The sequence below is a fragment of the Wyeomyia smithii genome, chromosome 1, assembly GCF_029784165.1.
Source record: "Wyeomyia smithii strain HCP4-BCI-WySm-NY-G18 chromosome 1, ASM2978416v1, whole genome shotgun sequence".
In the NCBI taxonomy this organism is placed as follows: Eukaryota; Metazoa; Arthropoda; class Insecta; order Diptera; family Culicidae; genus Wyeomyia; species Wyeomyia smithii.
Genome location: NC_073694.1, coordinates 202,875,610 through 202,892,896, shown reverse-complemented (window position 1 = coordinate 202,892,896; position 17,287 = coordinate 202,875,610). Strand labels below are relative to the sequence as shown.

The 17,287-nt window shown below is 39.6% G+C and overlaps 1 protein-coding gene across 5 annotated transcripts in view; it reads right to left on the bottom strand.

Moving 5' to 3' along the window:
- LOC129719074 (segmentation protein cap'n'collar) overlaps positions 1-17,287 on the bottom strand; it is a 130,937-nt gene extending 113,650 nt beyond the window's left edge. For 2 of the 5 annotated variants that reach the window (XM_055670460.1, XM_055670459.1), the window contains exon 1: positions 6,388-8,750. In XM_055670460.1, coding sequence (XP_055526435.1) covers positions 6,388-7,290 — 903 coding nt within the window. In that variant the 5' untranslated portion in view covers positions 7,291-8,750. Of the gene's footprint in view, positions 1-6,387; positions 8,751-15,805; positions 16,079-16,804 lie in introns of those variants that run through there. The other 3 variants (XM_055670461.1, XM_055670462.1, XM_055670464.1) reach the window with 3 other exon arrangements.

Here is a 17,287-nt window from a genome sequence, read left to right as displayed (position 1 = left end):
TCTCGGCTCGGGAGAGACTGTTAGTGTCGGTAGGATCGTAGTGCTAGCCCCGCAACTATCCTGTACATTGAACAGTTGGCTGCAAAGTCTGTGTATAATTAAACAGAAGGTCGAGTTCCGAATCGGAATGTAGCACCAAGGCTTTGCATTTTCAAATCTCTTGGATTATCGAGCTGATATAATGTTTCTCCAAATGTTGCGCGTTTAGAGCGGCTTGAGCGGCTATCCGAAAATATACATAAATTTACATGCCTATAATTGTGTCGTAAACAAATTATGGTGCATTCAATTATTGCCTGTATTCTGCTTAAAATACAGGCGGCTATTCACCCATCGGAATTAACAGGTTGACTCCAGGACCTGTTACCCCAGCCTCTACCCTGTCGTTCAACTCGGAACTATCCGTGTACAAAACTATTGAGCCTGGTTGAATGCTAGACCCTTTTGATTCCCATTTAGTGCAACTTAGCTAAGTCTTTTGGAATAGTCGTTCGAAGTTATCCATCCAGTTTTCTTGAGTTAACAGTGCATTGATTTTGAAGTTTTTAAGTATACTGAGGTATCCGACATCCATAATTTACGTAACGCAAAATCCAATTTTGGGAATCCACCCTCCCCCTATGTGTAACGGAACGTTACCCCAAAACCAACCCCCTATAAAAATTACGAAATACTGTAGAAGAATTTGTTTAATAAAAATGTGCGTTTTTGGAGTCTCTCCAGAGATTTCTTGTTACGTAACGCTGGTCTTACCTCCTAATAAATCGTAACGCCCAAGGATACCCCCCCTCCTCCCTATGAGCGCTACGTAGTTTATGAATACCGCCTTAGGCCTCCTTCAAAGAACTTTTTTTATTTTTTGTAGCCTTAGTGCGTTTTTTTAGTTTCTAACTGTACAAATAAATTTAATGAAAGTAATCTTTGAAACTTTTACAGCTTCTTATGAACATACCTGACATTTGTTTTTGGCCACCATACTAAGAAGGCATATGTTATTCTGGGTCATTTTTAATTTCAATCCCCATTTATTACCAAAGGTTTTTTTACTCATCCGTAAGGCACTTGTAGCCTTAACCGTCGTGCCGGGAAGACCAGCGCTGGAGACTGGAGAGGTTTTAGTGGACAAGAACCAGAAGATGTTTGGGGGAGTGTGAATACCCCAGCATCTGTCCCCTAGTTTTATCCACACACCCTGAGTTCACCCTGGGATTCTGTCAGGTCTGTTCGCAGATTTCCCCGGCACCTTCGAAAAAAAATATGTAAGCTCCAATTTAATTTGCTTTCTAGAGTTGCTCTTAAATAGTTGGTTTCTTGAAAAAGTTCCAATTTCATTCCATTAGAACATAGGTCAGGAATTTCGATGTTTTCCAACGTGTAAACATAATAACGATTTTTTTTGGGATTTATCGATAGTCCCTCACTCAGCACCACATTGTAGAAAAAATTTAGAGCTTGTTGGAGTCTATCACTAATTACATGCTCATATTTTCCACGAACTTAACTACTGTATCGCCCGCAAAAGCTATTACTTCATAGCCCTGTGATTTTAGTTGCGTCAACAGTTAATCAACCACTAATGATCATAGCAGCGGTGAGAAAACTCCTCCCTGTGGACATCCCTTCGCGGTCCTCATTGTGACTGTTAAGTATATTATTTCCATAATAAAACTTGAATAGCTCAACAACGATTCAAGGTAGGATTTTCGTGTCTTTTAGGAAATTTTTTCTCATAAAATTCCCCATCTTCCTGTGGTATAGAATGGTAACGTAAAGTTTAGTACGTTTTTCGAAGGCTTAATTTCAGAAAACACCAAAATTAAGAATTTTCAAAAGAGCTAAAAAAATTGTATAACGAAAATTGAACCAAGCCGTAACATTTTTTTTTCTCTTAGTTTGGACTCCGAAGGGTGCAGGAAAAATAAATTTGGGTTCGGTTTTACAGGATTTTCAGGTAATAAAAAATTTGAAATAATTTTTTGTTTTTTTCATAAAACTCAAATTAACACGTCGATTAAACATTTTCCAGAGTTGTCGACATACCAATAATTTTCTGGTTGAGCCCCCACATTTTTGGACACCCTACTGTTGAGCTTTCATGATTACAAATTATTTTTCTTTTTTGTAACATTCCAAAGATCTAATCAACGATGCACATAGGAGTATTTGACCCAAAAAGTTGGCCAAAAGTCCGAAATACAAAATACACGATTTCCATTATTTTTGATTGATTTCAGTTAAAACATACCCTCATGCTATCCCAGAACCCATTGGTGTCTTATCACATAAACCAAACTGTTATATTTCTAATTTATTCCACAGTGAATTGGTCAGTTTGGAAAATACGTGCTACTGCTCGAGTGGCGTAAAAAATTGAAAAATTTTGTCAAATAGTTTTTCCCTCTCACAGGACATAATCTACAAGATAAGTAAAATGTTTTGCAATATTTAAAACGTTGAATGCATAAAATAATCATGGATTGTTTACGAAATAAGTGATTGTGAAAACCGACCGCGAAAAATCCATAATATTGTGAAATTAATTATATGATTCAGTAACCTTCCGCGCAAGTCCCGTCGAAGCTTTATTCATTGACAGAAAGGTCAAAGCCTTCTGTAAATCTACGAAAAGAAAAATCTTCCTCCTGGTTCCTCTTTTCTATTTTATTAACATTTTATCAAATGAAGGTTTATATGGAAATTTCTAAATCTTTGTTTTATATCATGTGTAAAAAGACACTAAAAAAATTAAGTAAGCTAATTTAAAGTAATATTTTATATGTTAGGTGACGTTTTGAATGGATGTCAACTTTTCTGTGTTGATTATACGAAAATAACACGTTTTTGATATAAATCTATCCAATTACTACCAAAATAGAGCGACTTGGACTTTTGGCCAGCTTTTTGGCCCAAATACTCCTATGTGCGATGGTTATGTCGACATTGAAAAAAAATATATTGAATTACACAGTGCAACAAAAATTTACTTTTCCTTCTGCCTTGGCTTCTATGTATGATTTTTCATGTCTTTTGACGCAAAAACAAATTCCCCGGAGTTTGAACACATTTTACCTTATGAAGCTACAGTGGCGCCATTTTGAATTTTTGGAAAATCAAAATTTTTCGATGTTTTTTCGACGCCTACGCTACTCTAGAGTCCCACAGGGAAGTAAATTGGGGTCCCATGTTATTTGCATTTCGAAAAAACTTGAAAAACTTAATTATAATTCTGCCTAATATTTGTAAACATGATCGACAGTTTCAAGCGAATGAAGGCGGATGTTTCCATTGCTGGCGTCTCATGTTAACCGATGTTTTGTTGTGGTTTTTGCGGGATACTTTGAAACTATAATCGCTCCATGCAATACAATCGTAGCGTGAGAACGAAAAACAGCGATAAGTCGTGGTTTTGATTCGCAAACGCATGTATAGCGATAAGCAAAGTGATGAAACCAAACATCATTTCATCGTGAGTAATTTAAAGCTAAACATGTGTTTCCCTTTTCGCAGTGCGAAGTGTGGTCAATAAATTCTGCCATTACACGGTCACAAAGACCGATCGTAAATCCACTTCGCCGAGAGAAGGACGTCCGACCTGGATTCCATATCCGAAAATAATTACGTCTAGGGGATTTTAATTGGCTGCAACCTTCTACCGCTAAGGCATAGTTTACTTCTCGACCCTATTTCGATTTTTTTTCTCTCGTTTTCTGTATATACGCAAATTTCTACTACTGCTGTTTGTACGATCGTTTTTATTTAGAATGTCTCGTTTTTCTTTGTCCAAAAAGGAGAACACGAATAATTCACCTCAGCCTCAAGTCGTCGAGACGGCCTTTCTTCTGATCTGCTGTGAGTGCAACGCAGAACGTGTCGGCCGACGCTGATCTCATCCTCCTCCCGTTCAAGCAGGCGCGCTGAGTGAACATGTGCATCTGCAGCAAGCGCATTCGAAAAAGGCATTCAGACTAAGTCATACACGCTGCCTACCTAGTAGCACCCGGTCCGGCAGCAATGAGGCGAAGAGTGTGTGGTAAACAACCTACTTTCGCGCTCGCAAGGTTCCCGAAAAGGACAAGACAAGAAAAATCTGGTTACTTTCGATGACCGAAACCGTCCCGGGTGTGGCAAATCGAGTCAATGATCTGCCTGAAGTTTCCCTTGAAGAAAAATTCAGAACGGATGTCTGCGAGAAAATTTGTTCACACGAGGATTGTCGTGTTAACTAAACAAGCCAATCGCTAGTAGGCGGTGGATTCGGCACAGTGATGCACTCGATAGAATGCATTGACCCTGGCCTGCTGCTGCTGCTGCGCGAGCACACTCAACTTGTGCTTTTTTTCTCGGCTTCTCCTATCGCGAGTCGCGAGCAGGAGCAAAATAAACGCAGCCGGATTTTATTTCTGCCACACGCCTGCCGCCATCGATGCAGCCGGTGAAGCTCAGTATGGTTTATATAGGGTGTGGAAGAAGTACACGTGAGATTGTGTTGGCAAGGACGATAAATATCAACAACGTCCGTGGTAATAGTTGTGACGTCATACAACAAATGATTTCACATTCTCTTATGGAGATTGTTTTAATTATTCTAATTTTAATGCTCATTTCACCAACAATTTATATAAAAGCATTTTCCAAGTAAACTATAGAAGTGAACTGTTTTGACACCGCTTATTTTTGTTGTTTTATCAAGCGATTTTTGTAATAAAATATAAATATCGTTAAATCATTCTTGAAATGTGCGGATGTTATTATGAAACGGCTATTAAAGTGCAATTGATATAAAAATAAAAATAATACTAACTACTTTGTACTACTTTGAATAAATTGAATGCTAAATCAAAATTGAATAAAATCAGATATATTCTTTAGTTAATGTATTGCATTTTTTTCGGATGTGAGTAATGTCTTAAATAATAATCAAAAATGTCTTTTTATAATTTTTAATATCATATTTTCAGGTTTCAGTTTTTGTATTTCATATTGGTATTTTCAGGTTGTTTTTTTCTGAATTTTGATGTATATATTTTGATTTCCTGAATAATCTTTTGCGTGTCGATGATATGGCGTTGTGCAGCATTATGTTACTGATTCGTGTCTTAGAAGCTGCTGTCACGTGAATTTTTTGCCACAGAATTTCAAAATTGGTCTTATCGGTTCGGTAAACGCAGGAACTTTGCAACAAACCACCGGTCATATTACTGGTGATGGCAGAAAACGTCGGTCCGAGTCCGATTCTGTTAATTTGAATTCCATGTACAACTTATGCTGGATTGTCCCCGTGATTCAGTTGATCTTTTACTTTAGGTTTTTCAGGTAGTTGCACTAGAATAGAATAAACAGTAAAATTAGGGCTCTGTAACGTGACGGTATTGCTTTATATTGTGTGAGCACGTACCTGTTTCACCAGCTCATAACTGCATCCACTTTCTTTGAAAGCTGGGTCCGTCAGGCAGCTCAAACACGTATTTTTTCATCCTGATAATCAGTAGTACCATTAACGAAGACTGCACTTTTAAAATATTTTAATACAATAGTTTTGACAGATGGATTACTGAATTACAAAATTGATGCCATTAAATTGCACTATAACACTACAAGAAAACGAAATCAAAACATTGGAATGACGTAGCACCCCTTCCTAGCAACGGTAGCGTAAATAAAATCATAGCAATTTCGTACATGATATTGAGAAGCGATGCAAGGCACCAGTACAACTATACTAACATCACCACACCCTATATAAACCATACTGGGTGAAGCTGATTGTGAGTAATAAAAATTTTTGGTTTAATTGTACACAACTTAGGTTCGAAAAAACACGAACGGGAAATTGATCGTGACCTTGTGCCAAGAACATTGTCGCCTCGTTTGCCTGATCGACGCAAAGAGCAGAAATGAATTGCCTGTCAGCGGTCGATACGAAAATTGTCGGTTGTAAACAGAGGAAAACCCTGACAAGTCAGCTGTGACCTACACAACAACAGTGAAAAGGACGCCGCAAAAACTTTCCCACGGCTGCCTACGCAAAAATCTACACGCACGGTCAGTTTGAGAGTGGAATAACAAATCTTCGACGCCGTTTCGATGATTTATAGTTAGTAAAATTTGTTGTGGGCAAAACTGAAAAATTAAAATATTTTTCCAGATTATGAAGAATAGTATTGTATAACCAAATTTCACAATTTGGTAATTAAAATTTGAATTGTATATAAATATTGAAAAAGTGACTAATTAAATAACGACAAATAGTGTTGAAAAAAGAACGTTTTTTCTTGGTTAGCTATCACCGTTTGAATTTAACATAACATCTGATGCTTCATTTCCACTTCTACAGAATGTACCCCAGTGTAGAAAACAAAGACGTAGTCCTACGGTAAAAAAACTCACCTCCTGCGTCAGCTCCGCCGTCACAGGAATCTTTATATCTTCCTGTTCCCTCCCTTCATCGTCTTCGACCGGTTCCCTTTTAATCGTCTCAGTCTGCGAATCATCCGAAGGTTCCTGCTTGACCTGCACCGTGCTGGGGGCGCCACAAGCAACAGCTTGATCTTCACCGAGCGGTTCCTGTTTCACCTTGACAGACGGAATTCCCTTTTTGCGAGCATCACACGACTGACAACACTCGTGCGAACTACCCCCAGCTTCCTCCGCCTCGAGGGTCGACAGTTGCAGATGGTCATGAACATTTTCGAAGGGCAAACGGAGCAAATCTTCGAACATTGCCGGAGGTTCGTTCTTCAACGGGATCTGATCCAGCGCGTAGCTATTGATCGGTGCTTCGCCAAAGTCGTTCAAATCGGCCATGTTCTGCTCCAGAATCGAACTACTGTCGTAGGCAAAAGGATCGGAATTGAGAAAAATGTCCTCGGTGTCAAATGATTCGAAAGTAGGCAGTAGAAGCGGATCAGCCGTTACTGCCGAACTGGCGGATGAATCTGCTTGCTCCGGTATTGGTGACGGAGCACGCGTAGACGACGTTTGATTAGTGGAATTTGAATTTTGGATGTTGAGCAGATAGGCCTGCAGATCAAAATGTCTAAAAGGAACATTGTACTGCGTGTCGAAACGAGCCAAATCTTCAATAATCGATGGCAAAGCTTTTCGATTGACGTAAGTTTGATCGGTTAGAGGAGCGGCTCGTAGTTCCAGCTGCCAGCCCCCCACACCCGTTCCGGCCAGGCGCGTTTCCCATTGCAGATCCAGGTAGTTTTCCGGATCCACACGCAGTAGGCTCAGTGTCAACGCCAGATGCAGTAGCTGTTCGACGTAATTCTTCTTGTGGGAAATCATTGTTTTCTTCGCCTTTGTCTTACACCAAACCGAATCAAATCAAACGCAAAATGTTATGATGTAGCTTTCCGCAAAACAACGCAATTTTTACAGACGCGGGCGCTCTTAGCACAGACGCTGAGATCAATGACTCAGTAAACAAGTGAGGTGTGTGGAAATAAAATACGAAAACTGCTTCGTGGGCTACACAGTTTATGGGTATGAATCAGTCTTATTCATGATTACACAGCACACAGCCCAAGCAGGTGTGAGTGAGTTGCTTTCGTCAAATCTAGGTTATAGGCTCTAGAAGCCACAGTTCCTGATAATAATTACTTCCATAGTTCACAACAGGGCACTTATACTGGGTTAATTGCTGACCACTGCGATGTTTTGATTTTACAAAATTTCTGCAATCGCAATCCACTAGACATAAACAGTATGTTCATACTGTTTTGCTATTCTGTCCTCAATTTTTTTTACCGTATTTGCACATGAGTCTTATTGGCACCACCGTTCTCCGGTGGTTTCATCATCATCAAGGCCCTCACGACTCTCGTGCCGAACCAGACCCGTAGCGACAGCAGCAGTACATTTATGGTCAACTCGAGAGGATTCGAGGCCCTCTACTGCTGCTTGCTGGAGATAGATAGGCTGTGTGTTTGCTGTTGCTTTTACCGCACCGCTTTCCTCACACGTGGGTTACAACTCCTGTTATGGTGCCAGGCAGGTAATTACTGTCTAATGTGTGTTGCAGAAGAATCACCAGAACGTGGTCTCAATTGCACAGAAATATAAATAAGTTTATCGATCGGCGGAATCAATTATTTAAACCGTTTCATCACAAGCGGGGAAAACTTTCCACCTGTGTTATCAAACTATCACTCAAGCTCAATTCTTATTGGACTTTTGTCTTCGCCGAATTTCACCACTTAACATTGAAGAGGCTAGTTTTATTTCGGTCACTCTCTCACTACTTTTCGGCTGCCAAACTAAACGCTTCAGCACCTATCACTACTTTCTTTGCACAATCGAAACACCGCACACAATTTCGACGAAGAAGGCCTTGATCGAGGGCTCAGCCTCAGCCTCGCGGCCAGCCGTGGCCCACGGGTTTTCGCACAGAAAATCTCACGATTAGCGATTCCGGTGAAAAACCAGATGTTGGCGTGCTTGGCAAACTTTTTTTTCCTCCTTCTCTACTTAACACAGCACACCGAGTTTGTCGACCTGTTCAATCAATCTGCGGACCAAAACGCACCACTCGCTTCGAGATTCGGAACGGTTCTTTGGTGATCGCACGCGGATAAATACCGAAATGTTTCACGTCGTTGCTGTCTTTCGAGAAAAAACTCTCCTTTATTCCTCCCGTGCAATACTGCGGTATCGAGACGTAACGCAGCGGTCGCAAATCGCGATTTCCATCCGTCCTTTCCGTTCGTTCAGCCGTCAGTCGACCATGCACAACGCAATGAATAGTCATCTTTTTTGCGGTGGTAGTGGTGACGGCCGTAATCGCCGACAAAATTTAACGCACACACGACCACAACCGCCAGCACGGTTGTATGGAAGACGTCACTTTTTCGACCTCAACTTGCAGCAACAGCACAAAAGAAGCACGAAAGCTGGCAGTAGCGACAAACACACACGCGTGCGGGCATCATAATTATACTATTCTCAATCCGCGGAACGAATAAAGGCATTCAATAGGGGTGTCAACAACTAAAACGGGGAGCGATGTTTCTATACAAAACGAAACTAGGAGTTGATAAAAAAGTTTGCACGTGACGTTTCACCACAGGAAATTGTTTAGTACAGTATTCAATAGTGGTAAAATTAGATGCGTAAAATTTCGTAACCGAAAGAGCATTTAATTGAAGTCCGTATATTTTTATCTCATTTGAAAACATTCGTACATTTGTTTGAAACACTTAGGTATATCTTGGGCCGTCTAATTTGTGGGTTACGCTACGGCGTGCGACGCTACACCTTTTCGCCGATAGATCTCAGCTGAAACAGCAACAACAAATGCATTCGCAAGCGTGCAATGAATAACAAAATCGTGCTGAATCGAATATCGCGTGATGAACGCTGTTATCAGTTTGCTCGATTATCTCCTTTCAACGCTCTATTCAGCGGTAAACATATTTCGACGCCCAAACGGGCAGCACCGTGCGCGCTACGCAAAGGGAGGCCATGCCTGGTTTGAAACTGACAGCATTTCGGTCCTCGGAAAGCTCGTGTTTATCGTTCAATCCTTACGGTTAAAATAATCTCTAATACGGAAGTTGCGTTGTAAATAATTTAAATAATATTTTACGAATGTTGTAATCAGAAAATCAGGAGTCTGTCACATTTGAATTTAATCATTCCGAAATTCAGTGAAGTATTCTGTAAGGTAAGGGAGACTTCAAGGTTTTTGTTTCTTTGCTTTAACCTGTCTGTCAGGTCGGCTGAGGCCGCTCACGGCCCATGTCATCTGGGACTTCAAGGTTTGTTGGATGCTTGTCTAAAAATTCTGCTGAGTTTGACACTGAAAATCACCGAGTTTGATTAACTGTTAAAAATGTTACCGACAGAAGATGTTTGTTTTAAGAGTAAGTAAATATTTTTTTTTTAATTCTGCGAAACCCTTTGAAATATAATTTTAGTGTATTATTCTCAAGATTGCCTGCGTTTAGCTTAATGAACCAAATTAATGAGATTTGCATGTATGTATGTTCCAGCATAACTCTTAAATGGTTTAACCGATTTCTAACTTGGCAAACGAGCTTTTTCTTTAGGTTTTCTTTTCAGGTTCTTCCGAATTCCGGTTTCTTGAAACTATGTAAAACTGTTGAAAACGTTTATGAAGCCCTCAATATTGGTATTTTCGAAACCAGGCCGACGCTCAGAAATCGGAAATTGGTGTTTGACGATATTTTCAAGATGGCGACTTCCTGTTTCTGGAAATCTGCGAAAATAGGATATTCTACGAGAATCGGGATGACGTCAAAAACCAAACATCGATGGTATATAATTTTTTGATTCGAGTTGAAGACTTCCGGTATCTGGTGAGTAATGTAGTAAATGTAAGAGAATGTTCAGAGACGTCATTTCCAGAAAAACCAAACCATTCTCGAAAAAATCACATACGTTGCCTACTTTATAACTTAGTCTTAGTGACACATTTTTTTAATACAATTGAAGAATGTCGCTTTCTGAATTACGGCTAAAATTTAGAAAAATCTTTGGATATTCCCCCATATTGGTAGGCCCTTCCGGAACTTGCATGACGCCAAGGAATAGGAAAGTGATGACTAACGCGACTTCCGGTTTCTGCTAAGCTGTGTAATACTAAAACATTGACTTTCCCAGAACCAGGACTATAACCAGAAACTGAAAATCGGTGTTCAAAGCCATATTGAAGCCCGAGATGGCGGTTCCAGTTTGTGGATAGTTACTAACGTGCGGAGCTTCTAAAGAACAGTTAACAGATTCAAAAGTAGAAAGTTCTCTGTGCCGGTGTTGTATAATGACGAGGGCAGCAAACTGCTTACGAATAAATCGACAGTTGCAGCCAGGTGAAAGGAGCACTGTCAGGCGCCTTTGAACGATGAGGAGCTAGATGAGCAAAACAAGAACAGGATGACGATTATGAACTACGAAAAAATTGTGGAGCCACCAGCACAGAAGGAGGCTAAAAAGGCATTTAGTGAGCTGAAAAACGGCAGTGCCGCTGGGAAAGGTGGTATCCTGACCGAATTCTAAAAGCGGAAAGCGAGTGGCTGTAGCGAATATCTGGGTGGATGACCAAATGCCGAACGACTGGTTGAAAGACCTCATATGGCCAATCTACAAGAAGGGGCATCGACTGGATTGTTGCAACTAGCGAGGCATTGAATACGTTGCTCAACTCCGCTTACAGAGTGCTCTCCCGTATCTTGTTCTTCAGATTGAAACCGATACCGGAATCTGTCGGCGAACACCAGGTTGGTTTTCGACAGGGCCAAGTAGAGTCGTATGAAGCTGTAGGTATCGAGCTCGAAAGTGACCACTGCAAGACTTCTTTTACAGCGGTTTGTATACCTAGGCGATCCCTTTCTGTGTATAAATTTCACGGTGTTTGGTGCAGTTAGTCAAAAGTTATTCCAGATGGAAGTCGAGAAGAGAGAAAACAATTTTGCACACCCACATTAATAATCCAACGTGGTCCACAAGAAAAATCGCAAAAACGTTGAAAATCGCCAAATCAACCGTGTATGATGTGCTCAAATGTTTCAGGTAGTGTTCGACATCGGAACGAAAACGTTGGGTCCGCGTTCCGGTCCGGTCCGGTCCGGTCCGGTCCGGTAAAAAATCGGAACTAGCTCGTTCCGGTCCGATTTGGGTCCGGTCCGATTGGCTTCGTTCCGGTTCCGGTCCGGAGTCCGGTCCGAAGTCCGGGAACAAAAGTTGTCAGTTTTTCGAGAGCGTTATTTTAGTAAAAAAAATATCATAAAGACTTTTATGCATGTTGAAAAGTATTTGACTAAATCAATACAACACAAACTAAGTTTTGCAATTTAAGCCAATATTTTAGTAAAAGTAGCTGCCGGATTCTTCTCCTACTTAGTCTGTTTCTGCATGATATGACGAGGACCCGTCCCGAAGAAAATTTGTTTTCGAACACGAAACACACAAGACAGAACAGAAACATACAAGACGTCTCTTGTCATTAACGACAGGTTCGGAAATCTTCCAGAATTGTCCTGAATAATGAGAAGAAAATAAATAACACCATAAATTAAACAAAAATTATGTATATTGTAATTCACTTTTCACTTATTTAGCCGATGGCATTCATTTAACAGGGTGGCCAGGAGATTTCCAATTTCAAATTTCCGGTTTTTTTCCCGGTTTTCCCGGTTAGAAATCGATTAAGTTCAACCACGTTCATTTATTGACAAAATATTTTGTGAGAGAATCTTGTTTTTAATTTCATTATTTCATTTCAAAACTTGAAAAAGGATTAACTTCTTCGGCCAACATCTATAGCAAATAGATGTTGGCCGAAGAAGTTAACCCTTTTTTTCGACTGTCCATGGCTGAGGAATGTAACTCGGCCTATTGTGTATATCCTAGACGAGGTATTATCTGGTATTATCTTGTGTCTAGTAGAAAAGGCACACTTGGGGCTTTTCGAAACATGTAACGTGCAGGAAAAGTCATTTTCTTAAAATTTTCATTATTCCACTCAGCTAAAATCAGAATGTAATTTAGAATCAATATGTGCTTCATGTTTCAGAATATTTTCACATAAGTTTTTAATTTATTTTGAACCGTTCTTTGGAACCCTTTTTTGTCATTTTCATTTTCATTTATTTTTTCAAACCTTTAATATATATTTTTACAAATTTGGAATTAAATTCAAAGTTGTTTCGGCTGCTGTTGAGCTTCGGGAAAGACGAATCTTTGAAATCATTTTCTATCATTTCAAGCCTTGTGAAATTTCATTAATTGTTTTTAAGTTTTGTTACGGATTTTGACCTTATTCAAAGTGCTTATTTGAAAATAAAATATAAAAATTCATTCTCCACTAATTCTGAATTGAATTTTAAATATGATTGTGGATTTTTTTAAATTTAATTTGGAATCTTTTCTAGTGTTTCTTTATATGATTTCTCATCAGACTAAAATTTAGCAATTTTTTTTTTAGCTAAATTCCCAATTCTGAGTTCATTTTCTCTATTAAAACCTAATTTTAAATTGAATTGAATTTTTTTATTGAATTGACCTTAAAATTTTTTTATCATTTTTTTCTTGTTTCCTGATAACTTGTTCATAGTCATAGTTGATGGGAGAAAACATTCTAGTTATTTGACCCCGAATCGAGATAGTTTTTCGCCTGCCTGAATCTGCAATGATAGCCGTTCCTGGCAATTTTAAATTTATTTAAGAATAAATATAAATATAAAGAATAAATTTTGGCATTTTCAACCTAATTACTACCCATACTGCCCACAGCACCGCTCGAGGAATTCGTTTGCGAGTAGGATATCGTTCTTATCGAGCCAGTAAGCAACCAAACAGAACGTTGAAGCAGTTTCGTCACCAAAACTTGAGCTCGGAAGCTGTACCAGTAGGTTTTGACGAAGTACTGAGGATGCCTGCTCATCGAAGATGAAACCTACGTCAAAATGGATTTCGGAGAGCTTCTTAGCCAAAAACTCTACATGGCGACGGCACGAGGAGATGTTTTCTGCGAAGTTTAAGTTTGCTTTTATAGACAAATTTGTCAAAAACTGATGAGCTGTCAAGGGATATGTAACTGCGGAGCAAAGACCAAAGTGTTCGTGACGAATAAGACGATGAACTCGAAGCTGTACAAGAAAGAATGCCTCAAAAATCGCGTACTAACTTTTATTAAAGTCCATGAAGGTCCAGTCCGACCTGTAATCCCGAATTGAGCTCAGAATCACCGAAAACGCCTTTTAAATGCCAGAAATCGCCAAAATAGAAAATGATCCCAAATTAAGCTCAGAATATTGATATTTTTTTCTTGAAGTACTGTGAACTACTTTTTATGTATTTATCTTATTTGTACGTTAATCCTATTGGATTCTGATTGGACATAGCTTTAGTACTAAATATAATTCAACTTTTTAGACTAAAAGACAAAATCAGGCATTCATCGAAAATTTACTCGCAAGATTTTATTGTTAAAAAGCACTGCAAAGCTAACAGAAGAAAAAACTATTTTTTGAGGTTGCAAATAACAGATTTTCCTGCTGTCAAACAGTCAGCAACTGTTGCGTGCAATCTATCGGCGCATCTTCAAGGTGTAGGCCAAAGACAAACTACCAGCGAATTGATTGGTCGTACTCATTTATCCAAGGCCCCCTCTCGATTGCAGCAGCTATCGACACAATTCTGTAAATAAGATACTCTCCCCGTTCCTGTTCCATGGACACTGAGGCCGCTGCAGAAAGCCTTTGGTAGAGAGTTCAAGTGTACACCTCACGTCACATCCCTGACAAGTTCAGAGAAGTAAACTCTGTTTATAGACTTTTAGGCGGCATACGATTCAGTTAAGCGCAACGAGTTAATACAGACACGTTTTTCCTGTTTCCTGGGCTGGCGTGAAAAGAGGTGGTACCATTAACTCTAAGTCTCATTTGCTAGCCAAATTCCTCAGCTTTTTCAGGCGTTTAAAAGATAAAATTGAATTCCTGATAACTCCGGGCTCCTTAGGGGTTTCGAACGCTAGACACCGTGATTATACTTAGAATGACGACGAAAAACGCTTCTATATTACAAAATAGAGCTCGAACTCGTTCGAAAGTTAGGTATACCTTAACGTTTAGCGGTCTGTTTTGATACTTAAAGTTTCAGAATATAAACCAACAAGCGTTAAACGGCTAGTCATTGTAACTTAAGTTATTAAACTATGGAACTCCCATGAAATTAGCTGCTGTTGCTGGAATTTTGTGTTAGTTGTCATAGATTTCAATTCCGGGTCACGAAAAACTGGCGGCTTGGCATAGGCCTCAACTTATCAGAACGATTTCTCATCAGAAACGACTTTCAAACTTGCCGAGTCATTGCCACACCATGAAAATATTTCCTGATCCTTGTATCTTCTGTTGAACGTGTAAAAATCTTAACGTATAATTAGCATCAAAGAGTATTTGTGAAAAAATTAACACCGGTTTAGAGGAAGTATAGTAGTATTTTTATTTTTCGAAAAGCGTGTCATTTTTTCGGTTTGAACCCGGATACGAGCGGACAACAATTAAAAACGATGTCACAGAGAAACGCCTTATCGACAACCAGTTCATTTGAGCACTTGACAACTCAAACTCAATTCAACATCCGCCACATCATACTGGAACAACAATTTCAATACACCCAGAGAGCTGCAAAATGATGTAAGAAATCCAGAAATAATTCATTAAATCTAATAACTACAGGAAACCTGTTCTATCCCTAGAAAACAAATGTTCTTCATGATTCTACAACCGGTGGAATACACTCAAACAGTGAATTGCAGGTAAACGATAATTCTAATACTGATAAACTGTAATTGCGTGGTGTACGTAGGTACAAACCATACCGAATCGGCCACCGTTCTAACCCTTACGTCATGCGCTCGTTAAGGTTATGAATTTTTAATGACAACTAAAACCGATAATTTCGAATAGGTATTTCCTCGACATACGTGATAGCCGTTTTTAGTATCTACTGACATACTGCCAGATAAGAAAAAGAGGAAAACAAGCCAAACTTCCCCAACCAGTTTTGGGCGGCTTTGGGTTTTTTTACTTGTTTTTATGGTTTTTGTGTTTTATTTGTCTCTACGCCAAGTGCAGGAGAGTCGCGCACAAGATGGTTACCGCATACGTTGAGGTTAAAATTTTTTTTTCCTTACAATATAAAAATTATAAAATTATAAAACTCTATCTCCAGAACATTAAGTTTTGATCAATCAACATTTTCATAAACAAATCAACAACGACCCATCTTGCCTGCTGTTCCCCTATCACTGGCAGCGCGTGCAAAATTCGGTTAGACTTACCTTAATATCATACTTATTGTAGCTTAGCAACGGCGATTGGTTTTCGTTCGTGATCTCACAGTTTGCAGTTTTGCTAACATCAGTGCTAACTATGTTTTCACTAATCTTGCCGTCCAGGCTGTTGTCGTCCTTTAGTGAACTCGTTTCTGGGTCAGGCGTTAGGGATTGCATCCGGGGTAAATCCTCGTAATCAAGTGCCATTTCATCGAATTCTAATCGATCGCGATTATTTTTTTATTTGTACTGGATATGCAGGAATTGGTTACGGTCTACCTGCAGGAAGGGAGAGAAGGGAAAGCTGAAGGTTGTCTTTAAAAGCCGGTTTGCGCTGTTATCAGTGGCGGCGCTCCGGTTTTGCGCTTACGTTACCAAACACGCCACCCGATTTTATCACCCAACTGTGGAATGTTTGTGGTGGTGTCGGGTCGTTTTGAGTAGATACGTTAAGTGTTAAAGGTAGAGTTGCTGCGCCTGCCAGTACATTGGGTGTGAATGAGAGAGGGAGAGATTGAACTAAAGCAACATGTGCACTATTAAACATTCATGAACATTTCGATTTGCTATGTGTGGAAACCCAAAGCAAACATTAGAAACTAATACAACTTCAGCCATCAACACTGCGCCTGCCAACAGATTGAATGTATTCACCTAAGAGTGTTTTTTCAATATCCACAACCACACCACTTGCCTAGATGTTATTGTTTTTCTAATGTTAGTAACGGCTGTTTTATAATGCTATTTATAAATCGAAATACGACTTAGAATACTGTTTACAAGCACTTCACTGTTTGAGTATGGTACGAACTTTATAATGGCAAATTGATTACCGAGAACAGTAAACAATCAATACACTATACTAGCACATATTTTTTGTTACTACCCTACCCACTCACACCTTCAACTCTCACGGAGTGCTAATGTGATATCAGCGCTCGTTACATCCTATCCCCACGAATCCTAGCGGAACTGTTAAGTCCTACCATCTCTCCTTCCACCTACCGTTACGCAGTTAAGTTTCTTCGTCGTTGAATCTCTGACACACGCAGAAAAAAAAAGTTGATGGCACGTGTATCCCAAAAAGTTAAGCTGGAAATTCGCAACGCTCTCTTCGTCCGTAACAACGCACACGATTTCTACGCTCGAAGTTTCACTCGAACACACTAGTCGCACTGAGTTGCACTTTAGTTTTGTGGCTAAAATTTCGGGCCTCGTTGATTTTTGCGATCACTTTTGCCGAAGCTTTAAAATTTCCGAGCTGTTACTACGCGGTTGTTTTCAACACTGATGATTCGCGGAGCTTATTATTTCTGGCTTCGCGCATACGCGTTCACAAACAAAAGTGTTTTTTATGTCTCTTTTTTTTCAGCTTTGCCGCCTCAATACGGAGTCACTACATCTTAATGATGATGATCAGCATCATCATCGTCATCATCATCAACACTACCATTACCATAAGCGTTCTCGCTGTTGAATAGCAAGCGC